The 12048-nt window shown below is 36.3% G+C and overlaps 1 protein-coding gene across 2 annotated transcripts; it reads left to right on the forward strand.

The window, feature by feature from the left end:
* Nucleotides 1–326: 326 nt before the first annotated feature.
* LOC5564387 (endocuticle structural glycoprotein SgAbd-2) lies at nucleotides 327–11425 on the forward strand. 2 transcript variants are annotated; one of them, XM_021846541.1, is made up of 6 exons: nucleotides 327–417; nucleotides 483–558; nucleotides 695–997; nucleotides 8831–9071; nucleotides 9162–9360; nucleotides 11068–11425. In XM_021846541.1, the coding sequence occupies exons 2-5, from the start codon at nucleotides 550–552 to the stop codon at nucleotides 9329–9331; spliced, it is 723 nt and encodes a 240-aa protein (XP_021702233.1). In that variant the 5' UTR covers nucleotides 327–417; nucleotides 483–549; the 3' UTR covers nucleotides 9332–9360; nucleotides 11068–11425. The 2 variants fall into 2 exon arrangements, with proteins under 2 accessions (XP_021702233.1, XP_021702231.1); XM_021846539.1 differs by having other exon boundaries at nucleotides 379–558.
* The last annotated feature ends 623 nt before the right edge of the window (nucleotides 11426–12048 follow it).

A 12048-nucleotide genomic window follows, 5' to 3' on the forward strand; every position in this document is an offset into this window, starting at 1 on the left:
CTTGGTCGAGTGCGGATGACTTTTTCGGCGGGTGAAAAACCCCTTCGGCCACTTTTCGGAGTGGCGGATCTGCTAGAGGAGAGCACCGTTTAGGTGTTTATGCATAGAGGGGAAGCTTGGCTTCCTTCGGAAGAACGCTCATGTCGTCTTCGTCTCAAACGTTGCTGTCGTCGCAGATTTATCGATCGCATCTGCAATAAAGAGTCTCGGTCGTTCGTTTTGTGTGATGCGATATTCATGCATTGGCGGGGTGCGGGCGCGTTTTTTAAGGTTATTGTGATTAGTGAACCGCACTTGTATTGTTGTTACACTAGTTTTTCGCCAGAGTGTTTTCGGGCATGCCGGCATTCATATATGCGGTATAAATAAAAGTGCTGATGGCAGAACCGTTGATAGTCGGCTGGCGGCATTCAAATGGTGAAGAAGAGTGATAATTTACTTCAGCAAAATAGCTGAGATTTGAATTTGTTCGTGTGTTTCAGAGTTATCAGTGACAGAGAAAAGTTTCTAAACCAACTCAAATAGGGTCATTAATCAAACCTAGTGAATATGATATCGGTAATTACAAAGTTCAAAAAGGGTCGTGATTCACAGCATCAAGCGGCACAAATGCCAATATCATTATATATTTCTCAATTTTCCTTTCCAATCGATTGATGCTACGTTCCATGTTTCTTCGTTTGGGTTCATTCAGTACGTAGTTATAGCATCGCTGCTGATGTGTGCGGCAGCGAAACCACAGAATCAGTTTGGTGCCAGGACTTTTAACCAGCAGAATACGGCGTTTAACCGAAATCTGCAGGTTCAACCACTTCAACAACCGCAACAACAACCGCACCATCAACAACAGCGGCATCATTCGCAGCAACAACAGCATCATCAGGTCCAACAGCAGCAGCACCAGCAATTCAATCAACATCATCGACAGTCGCAGGTCTTAAGGGCTCCGCTTCAAGGTCATCAGCAACCACAGGCGCAATTCAGTCAGCGATTGCAGGTTAGTTTTGGTAACCTTCCGCTTTCTGGCACTTATTTTTAGTGGGTGGGTTATTCGCCTTGGAATGATTAATTGTAATTATCGTTTGCTGTTGAATTTCTTGTTGTGCAATAATGAATAATTTTACACTCAATTAGTATGTTTATAGTTTAACTGGAATTCATCAGAGGAATATTTATTCAAATACTTTTCAAAAATATAATGTGCAATAGAACGACACGCTGAGTTTTATGAAAATGTCATAGACATTGTTTGTTTCACATACGTTCAATATCAAATCTACTAGATAAGCATTAAAAGATCATTTATCTAAAAATTGAATGAAATGGTTATAATCATAACTCAGTTTTACAGTGTGAGATCGGTTCCAGTTACGAAAAAAAAAGTTTTTTGATCACTTTTTTTATGAAACTCTAAGATTTACATCTCATGCCCCACCTATAGGCTAATGAATAAAAAGGGGGAAACCTGTTTTTTTTTTAAATATGGGTTTGTCAACGTGAGGGGTTGAATCAACCACTTGGAATTTTCTTAAACGTGGAAAGAATTTTGGTTCATGATGTTAAAAAACTCAATTTTTGTACCACTTTTGGAAAACTACTGATTTTTTTTACCTTCTGGAAATCTGTATATAAAACAAATGACCGTGTGCATTTCAATTTTAAAACTAGTGATTGATTTTTCTACCATCTAGATGGAATGATTTCACCCAAATTACCAAGTAGCACCGTAATTCGCCCTGCGTGCTAATATAGTGCTCTAACAGCGCTGACATGCCTAATATTAGCCGTACAATGGTCCGATAAGACTAAAAATGCGAATTTGCGGGCTAGTGGTTACTTCAGAATTTTTCAGAATTTTCTGATATATTGAAATTAAAAACACATAAAATTCCAAGATCACAAGAGCCAACTTTAAGATTCAGTGTTTTAAAATTAAAAGAATCATGGTTTTCACATAACACATTCATTCACATTAAAAACATGTTACTTTGAAAAAATACTTGCAGTAGTTTAAAATAGAATCACAGCAATGCAACGAAAGAAAACTTTTTCAAACTTCATCAGTTTTTTCTGCGGTTGAAATTATTATTTAGCTACTGCAAATATTCTTACATCAAGCTGCAGTTTATTTCCTACAGGAAAATAGAAGTCAAAGGAATAAGTAATGTCCACACCGTAAAATTTTAAATGAAAGGAAAACTATTTCCAGTTTTGAATTTTTCAATAGCATTTTTGGCAACTCTGTAGCTAGATATTCATTTGATATTTGGTTTATATTGCTTGATTTTTTTTCCATAAAAAAGTACAGCATTCCCTTATTTCTAAATCTTGTTGATTCGATGGTGAAAATGAACACACTAAATATGACAATTTTTCCTAAACAGAGATACTTCTCATTCCGAGACAAAATGGCACAAAAATGTAAATATTTTTTAAACATTTTTTGACAAAATACATGGTAGTGAATTAAACATTTACTTGTTTGCACGGTTTTTGTATTCAAATGAATTATTTTATATTTAAAAGTCTGGTGCTCGTTTTTATTATTTAAATTTTACTTTCCTTCAGTTAGATTCACTTCATTGAGTGTTACGATAATAAAGATACAGGTGAAAATTTATCTCATAGGTATTTTCTGTAGAATCCAAGATTACATTTGAAACCTGTTAAAAAGGCACGGGGCAGAAATTCGTTTGAAAATCATAGGTTACTCACCAAGGATGATTTTTACAGGGTTCTCAAAGGAATCTTCCCGGGATTAGCACTGGTATTCGCTAAGGATGATCTTAACAATTTATTTTAAAATAGGACTAAAATGAATTGGAATCCTTGCAACTGTTCAACAATACTGTTAGAAAGAAACTGGGATGTGACAAGGAAAATGACAGAAATATGTTGATAACATCGAGAATAATAGTTAGAGCGGTTTTCGCGAGGAAACATGTCAAGAATCCCAACATCAGTCCTCTAAAAAACTTCTTCCAAATTTTTGAATGAACTCACCCAAAAATAGAGGATACGACTCTTTATTATTGGCATTTTGATTATATTAAACAAAGGTCATATTGGGCCACAACATACGTCGTATTGAAGTGCCTAACTTAACGTTTGAGACAATTCGACCGTAATTGAAATTGAATGGTAGTTCTTTACTTTATCTTGTCTCGAAATGAATCCAATAAAGACATATAGGATTTAGTCTTAAAATGGCTACCTAGAAACTTACTTATATTTCCAGGAGCGTGGTATGAGTGATCCAAGAAACACATATGGATAAACTTTGTTACTCATTGTTTGTACAATTGGTATAGGTCAGAGGCGCAACCACCCCCTTACTTTGGGGGTCAGCATCCCCCACCTCCCCAGAGAATTTATACAGAATTTATAAGAATAATCAAATACACTTCGGTAGTTGTTAAACTTCCACTCAGCTGGTTAGCCGTAAACCACGATTCATAATTAAAAACAAGTATTTATCGAGCAACGGACTCATGTTCCGTAACCGGTTGTTTGAGAACGTCGCGACCCATTGGAAGCTATTTCCATTCATAAAAAACAATGCGATCTTGGGCTAGGTATTGGATATATGTAGAAAGCGTTGTATTTGAATGGATATCTAATTCTTCTGAAAGAGGTGCACTTTGCGAAAAAGGTCCACGTGATTATTGAGCTGAAATCGAACTCATGTTAACTTCTGCGTCCATGCGTAGGGATAACGCGCCCTAACTAGAGATCAGGAAGTCGTGAGTTCGATTCTCACTGAGAAGACGTGTAATTTTTTCACAAAACTTCACATCAATTTGTAAATTTAATTAAATTGCAAAGTATATGTAATGATTAGATTTTCGGTAGTTGTTAAATTTTGTTGCTTTTTGTGATAAACATACTGCAGGTTTTGGAAGAGATGTTCGTTAAACATACCTACAGAAATGCATGCACAGTGAGACCGTTTAAAGATCTGACTGATATAAAATCCGGAGCTTCAAAACATTTCTATTCAGTATTTATCCGTATTAAATGACCTTCCAAGAGCACGTGATTTCTCGGAGAAGCAATTATTTAGTTTAGTTTTATTTTGTACAAAGAAATGTCGAAGGAAAGATGAAGAGACATGGTAGTTCCGTTTTTAAGCTGAAAAATAACAAATGTTAGTATTATTTACAGCTACGCTTTTAAATTTGCAATAGCGATTTGCCTTCGACCAACTGCTAACAATAACCGCAATGCTTCTTACTGCAACTTATTGCGCTGAAAGATAATTCATTTTAAGCATTGATGACCGTGCAATTCGTAGATGCTACTCCGTGATTGACTGGAATAATCAAAATTGTACAGGTAATCAACAGATGCAGCTTGGGAGTAGCATACAATCTTCAATGTAAATTTTCGAGAACTCCAAACTTAGTAATCTCAATAACGGCGTCGGCCACGTCCTTATGGTCATCGGGGAAGGGAAGGAATGTTTGTATGACGTCCATTGCTACTAAAGACCGAGATCACCTCTGCATCTCCATGGTTTTCATAGGAAGGAGTTTTGTTAGTGGGAGGGTTCAAAAGCTACGTGATCACCTTGGCAAGTGATGATATTAATGTAGCCTCAATTTAAATAGTTATCTATCATTGCGTCGACATTTTAAATTTCGAACTATTCAAAGGTCATTTTTAGCAATTGAAAAAAATAAATAAAATAATAGGTACATGTATTTGTTTTCTTTAAACAGGAATAAGGGCTAACGCTGACACACGAACCATCCATAGTTTGTTTAACGATTAAATCAATATTATATTGGCACGATACAAATTTCTGCTACCACTAGCATAAAACAAGCTTACCAGTTGGTAATCCATTCTCGCCTAAAGTTACAATCTCGGCACCAACACGCAAAAGCTGGAATATAAAATCACTCCGACGACTCGCAAAAAGGAATTATTAGGTTTGAACCTTCGCACAGTGCTGCCCTGTAACATGTGGAACCGAGAAAAAAAACTTCTACTTCGGCGACGCAGACAAAAAAAGAACCCACTTGCTTGAATTTTATCAAGCGCACTTTGATTCTGTCTTAATCACCGCTGAGATTCGCTTGGGAATCGTTGCTCGATTCTCATAAAAAAAACTAAAAAGATTTTTATAGATTTGACGCAGAGTCAAGATCAGGATTTCCAAGTGAGTTTAGCTGAGTTCTTTTAAAAATTTGGACAGAATAATTGCTTAGGATAGGCTTCCAAATAATTCATTGCAGGATCATCTCAGAACTCGAGTTGTACCTTTCAAAAGAAACCTTGGAAAACATGCTGGAAAGATGTGATTCTGATAAAAACCTAGTAGTGCGGTATTCTTCGATAATCCAGATAATCATTATGGGATACCCAACTTTTTTATGCGGTTCGTCGATCGACGTAAAAATACCTGAACAGTGTTCGAAATGAGAAAGTTTAAATTTGTCGTTTTTTGTACAAAATTATCATGTTTGGATCATTTTGTCCCGTCGAATGGTGCCAAAACCGTCAAATACCCTATTTGAAAAAAAAAAAAAACATTTCAAATTACCGGCGAAGCAATTTGACGAAAAAGTTATAATTGAATTAAACATATATAGAGAACATAAATGATGAATATTAATATTCCTACCTCTCCTATACTGATATCTCTGGATCAAGTAAAAATAGTTTTTTTTTGAAAATTTGTTGAAAAAATCATGTGAGAAACTAGAGGAATACTTGCAAGAATATTTGGAGGAATTCTCCCAGAAATCCGCTAAGCATTTAGTAAAAAAATCTTGGAAAAGTAGCTAGAGGATTTCAAAACTCTCAGGAGGAATTCTCATAAAAGGGTTTTGCACGAATGAAATACCATAACATAAATTCCCGAAGAAGCTCCCTTAAAAATAAGAATGGACTTTAGAAATTGGCAGAAGTATTAGAGAAAACTCATCAATGATAAATTTCTGGAGGAATTGCAGAACTGGAAGCACATTATTACTGAAAAAGTAATGGGATGAATCCATAGAGCATACCTTATTGACAGGACTGCATTAGTATTGATTTCTGGAATTATCTCTTGCTATTCCTAAATGAAAATGCTTGAATTTCTTAAACGAATCTCTTGAGAATGAATCAATAGCAAGCTTCCTCGAGGAAGAGTATTTGAGAAGTTTTTTAAGGAATTCTTGGAGAAACTTATAGAGAGCACGTCCAAGGCAGCTCTTCTAGGAATTATTGGAATAACCAATATGGAATAATTTATTGGCCCTCCTAGTGTATTGTGCTTATTTTTGGACAGTTTTACCAAGAAGCTGAATGATTAATAATGCATTTAGAAGGTGATGGCATCTCTGAAGAAATTGCTGCGCGAATGCAGAAATTAATCCCGGAGAAGTCTTAGAAAGAATTCCAACAAAAACTGAATATTCGATTCCTTAAGAACAAACAAAAATGTATAAAAAGCATTCCTAAAGAAAATTCCTGGACAAACTTTAAGAAGTATTTGCAAAAGAATTCGTGGGAAGCCCGCTTGAGACATCTATTACACTACACGCTGCAATACTCTTGACTCAAGACGAATTCTAGGTGGAATTCGAAGAGGAACCTTGGCGTTTTTTTGGAGATATTTTTGGACGAATCTTTAGAGAACCTTTGTAGAAAATATTATAAGAATCATTGGGGGGATTCATTGAAAAATCTATTCTCTTATGAAAAAATAAGAGTAATCTTTGCAGGATCCCCTTCTACATAAAATACCTAAAAAAATGATGTTGAATCTGGAGAAATGTAGAAAGAGTATTTAGACAAATCCCTGCAGAAGCCCTTGTGGAAGTTTCTGGAGAAATTCTTGGAAGCATGTCTTTGAAAACATAAATATAAATGCTTGTAGGAATGAAGATATTTATGAAGAAATCCCAGGATTTTTGGAGAAAACCTTGCGATATTTTTTGTAAAAGTTCCTATAGAAATAAAACTGGATTGCTTTTTAGATGCACCGCCACAAGAATTTTTTATTGGAGAAATATCTAGCGAAGCCCTTTAAAATTTTTGGATAATTTCTACAAAATGATTCCTTGGAAAAAGTCCTTCAATAAAAAAAGGGTAATTTCTACAAAAACCTTTTGTGGAATTCTTGTAAAAAATCCTGTACGAATGAACAGAGTGGATATGAGTTACTGATACTGAAGAAGACTGCAATTGGTAGTCGAAATATGTCTTGGAGGAACCTCTGGAAAAGTTTCTTACAAAAATATTTGAAGAATGCCTTATAAGTCCATGGAAAAATTTCTGAAGTACAGTCACCCCACAGTTATGGATCAATCAAGAGTCACTATTTAGAATAAAATATGATTAAAATCATGGTGACGCTGTACAAAACAAAATCCCTTCCTGATACTACACAATAAAGTTGTTTTCAGGAATACACCTCAAAATTCACGATTATTTTCGAAAAAGCGTCGATTTTTATCGGAATTTCTAACGTTGTCCATCTTACAGATGTGGATCAGTGGAAGAGGAGGGTCGTTAGTACGGATCAAATCGGCTCATATTATGGATCAGAGCACTATAAAAGCAATTTATCTGTGAGTTAATCGAATGGTGTGTTAGTGAAAGCATACGTTTTGGCGTTTTTTTTCGGCATAGTCTTATCGTTGACACATAATTGTGGTATGGGTTTCAATGCCCCACAATTATGAATCAACGATTCTACGGATATGAATATCATTTTACTTCATACTCTCTTTGATGAGATATTCTCCGTTTGAGTAAACTCTGATCCATATCTGTGTGCTATCCATAACTGTGGGGTGACTGTAATCCACTTTGAAATTTTTAGTGGGCTATTTTCCTTAAAAAAACGAATGAGGAAAAATTTTGAAAAACTTCTGTTGAAAGCAGAAATCGTTTCCGAACGAATTCTAAGTGAACCGTGATACTTATCAGAAAATTTTCATTTAATACCTAGCAGAAATCTTGAAGATATTTCTGGTAGAATCTCTAGAGAATTCATGCAGTAAACTCCACAGCACACAAACTGATAATAATTAAGAAAAACTATGCTCATATTCCACAAGTACCTTGATATTGGTACACAAGTACCTTCGGATATCAAATATTATAATATTATTTTCGACAAAATCAGTACTTAATTGACCACTATCTACCTTTCTTTTATGAAATAACTTTTGGTTTGGCAGGATGTCTTTACGTTGCTAATTAAGCACAAATAATCGAAATTTGATGGTGAGCAATCAAATTAACCCTTTTTAGTCGTGTTATATCCACAATTATAGTGATAATCTGGAAGCAGTTAGTTTACTTTATTTGTCGAGTGAAATAAGAGAAGTAAAGCTATTTTACGGGTGACTTCTGTACTAGGGTTTTTCGGTAAGGCATTATTTTAAGTTAAGATTTTTCAATCATACGTTCGGAAACGTTTCGTGAAAAGGGTTGTTTCATCGGCACTCGACTTTTGAATTTTCGCTCTTTTTCTCCAAAATAATGAACCGGAAAAGTAATGTGAATTAACTTATGATGTTTTGTATAATGCTTTGAATTTTCACAATATATCGATGATAGGTTGAAAATTCATTTGCTCTCATGAATCCATTGCAATTGAATTCATACCAATTTAACACACCACTGTTGGAAATTTCAATATCAGTTGTAAATTAGGAACATGTAATGAGTTATGTCTGGTCGTACATTACTTGAGCATGACAACATTGATGATAGCTTTTTAGTGAAACGATTTGAACGAAAAATTTCCCGGGGGTAATAAAATACTCCTAACAGTGTATTTCTAAACACACCTAACAATATATTTCCATTTTCTTCATTCCACCAGCAACCATTCCCAAGCCCTCCAAGACCCTTCGTACCGATTACCTCCTACAACAACGACGTATCTTACGATGGGTCCTACTCGTACGGCTACACGACAGGTGACGGTCAGCAGCAGCAAGCTCAAGGCTATCTGAAGAACCCCGGCCTTAAAGACCTGGAAGCCCAAGCAGTGCAGGGCTCGTACTCGTACACCTCCCCCGAGGGTCAGCTCATTACGGTGACATACATTGCTGACGAAAATGGTAAGTAGGTTAAGTACCGATTGTTTCGGATTGCATAAATTTGATTGATCTTATATGCTGACAAATGCTTGTTCCTCTCTGCCCATCAAGGCTTCAGGGCAGAAGGCGCTCATCTGCCGACGCCACCTCCGATCCCCGAGGCGATTCAGAAATCCCTGGCCCTGATTGCGGCAACTCAACCAGTCTCGCAGAAGTTCAGCCAAGCCTACAGCCAGCAGCCAACGTTTGGAACCAATCAGAACTTTAACCGCTATGGCTAGTTGGAACGAAGATTTAGAGCATCGAACAGGTAAGCAACCTTGAGTGGTCAACCCCGACAAGCCCCAGCTCCAACACAATCAGTCAATTGGAAAAGTCTCAATCAAGGCGGGAAAAACTGCCCGCCGATCCATTCGATACCGGAGCAAAATATCAGAAGCGAAAAACAAACGAACCCAAGCAGATACAATCTCGGCGATGAAACAAGCTATTAGTATGCAAATTGATTTGGCTGGAAGCGTCTTTCCGTTCTGTGTGGCAGATGCTGCTTGACGTGCTGTATGCCGTCATGTTGGTTGTCAAATTAGTCAATTTGATTAGAAAACAATGTAACTGTTAGATTTGATGTTAGTAATTTTGTATGCTAGTTGTATCTTGTCGATCGTGTCTCTGCTCTCTGCTGTGTCTCTGAGATCAGTTGGAGGGAAACGTTGCACAATGGTCCAAATAGACAATTTTGACAAAATCAATGTTTTTTTCTGTTCTCGTTTATTTCAGATGTATGATGTCTTCAGAGAAGTTGTCCGTTTAGCGTCTTTCTAGAAAAAAAAAGTTGATTAGGGTAGCCCTTTTAAGCTTTAAATTTTCAAAAGAACTTTTTTGTTTAAGCTACTTAGTGGTTGCGCTATTCAGCTAGCTTTTAGAACATATTATTATAAACAACTTTGCTGAAGACACATTTCACATAGTCTATAATTCTTGTCATTGATAAGTTACAAGCGAATTCCCGAAGCGATAAGCGCGCAGCTATTCAATAAGACCAAGCTGAGGGTCATGGATTCAAATCCCGTCGGTCGAGGATCTTTTCGTAAAGTAAATTTTCTCAACTACTCATGGTAAAGAACTTCGTATCTGCCACACGTTAGAGACGTGCAAAAATTGTCAATTAGCAAAGAAAACTCTAGATAAACAACTGTACGAAATCTGTATTGTGTATGACCTGTTTGACGGTATAGAAGTTTAGCTTCAAATGTCCTCTGAAATTTGACTTAATTTTTTTCTCAGCTTCAAATTGGATTATATACCAGGCGTAGGATGAATTTACTTCTTGATCAAAGTAACTAAACTAGAGAAGTTTCTCTTGCTAGTGTGAAAGAGGGGAAGCACTTTAACATATCAGTACGCTTGACACTAATTACTAATGAAGTTTTCATTAACCTCCACGAAAGTGTTCATTTTGCCCCGATATCTTTTTACCAGTTGTGTTTCCGACCCAATTTTATATCTCGTTTTTCTGAAATTTGGTATGATTTTTTTTTACCATGAATAAATGAATAATTTTGAATCAATTTTTTTTTGTTTTGTGGATACGCCATTTAGTTAACTTTTTGAAAATGTTATAAATGTGCTTATAACATTTTCAAAAAGTTTACTAAATAGCGTATCCACAAAGCAACTCAAACAAAAAAGTTTGATTCAAAATTATAAGCTTAATAAGGACATTGTGTTGGTCAGTTCTTTCTAGAAAGATGCAAAACTCAATTACAGACAACTCCTTTGAAAGCCACATTCGTCTTAAATCAACACGAATCGAGGAAAAATTTGTTTCTTGCAAAATTGTCCATTCGGACCATTGTGCGTTGTTTGTACAGAGAGATGAGGGCGCTAGAAGCGATGTTTATGGTAATTGATACATCAGCTATGACGTTTAGGTGCTTCATGGGCTTCTTTTTTATCAGGCGAATGGTATTGTATAGAAAGATCAATTTTGATGGCTTTTTGTTTTTTCTTCTTCTAGAATGGATTGATGGAATGCGTGACCTATTGCGATACATGTTACAACACTAACTCCCGTGGTAGTTACCGAGATCTAGCAACGAACTTTTCAACCAATTGTAGAGTAATAACATCAACAGCAGCAGCTGTAGCAAGAACTCAACGGAGTGTGAATATCTTCCGCAGCAACGATACCAATGTTAATTTCTAGTAAAGCAGATACGACTGTTAAAGAGTTAGCCAATTTGTTATTCAATTTTACTTTGCAATATTTGTTTCCTCCGTATTGTACATAAATCCCGAAGAAATCTTTTCAGCTGTGTGAAAAGATCTCATTATGTTAAGCGCAAAAACGAATTAAATTACTAATTCAACTGGAATATAATTTAGAATTATTGTTGAAAGAAACTATCCACTCTATCAGAATAACAGTGTCCTATGATTAACCTTTGGAATACATTGCATCCAGAACTTTCGAAGAGCCAGTAGTTGCATATAGATAAGAAAGTTAATTATCATAGAGTCCTGAAAGATGATCTGAAACATGTATTGAATTCGATGTATTATGTTAAAGTGTTTATGGCGTATAGCTGCTGGTAGTACTTCACCAATGTAGGTCTTGGCGAAATTAGGCGGCATACACAAATTACGTAACGCTCTAGGGGAGGAGGGGAGTAGGCTCAAGCGTTACGGCTCATACGAAAATTTGAAATTTTTCATGCAAAAAGCGTTACGGAGGGGGTGAGGGGGTCAAAATGTCCAATTTTAGCGTTACGTAATAAATGGACGCTGTCTTATGGGCTGGTTTAATGCTACCTTCAGAAACATTCCATCTGGCTGTCAAAAAAGTGTAACGACTCCGTGGGGAGCGAAACAAAACAAAAATATGTTCCAACCAATGCGGGTTGACCCAGGCCAGGCAGTAATGTTTGTGAACAAAACGGCCAGCAACAGAATAAAGGACGGGACAACGCAGGAAATGCCTTCGTCAGTACTGCGGAGG

Source organism: Aedes aegypti, chromosome 2 (genome assembly GCF_002204515.2).
Source record: "Aedes aegypti strain LVP_AGWG chromosome 2, AaegL5.0 Primary Assembly, whole genome shotgun sequence".
Classification (NCBI taxonomy): domain Eukaryota; kingdom Metazoa; phylum Arthropoda; class Insecta; order Diptera; family Culicidae; genus Aedes; species Aedes aegypti.

Coding starts and splice junctions, on each gene's coding strand:
- LOC5564387 (XM_021846541.1), top strand. Junction 998..8,830: donor AATTCAGTCAGCGATTGCAG/GTTAGTTTTGGT, acceptor TCATTCCACCAG/CAACCATTCCCAAGCCCTCC. Junction 9,072..9,161: donor ATACATTGCTGACGAAAATG/GTAAGTAGGTTA, acceptor CTGCCCATCAAG/GCTTCAGGGCAGAAGGCGCT.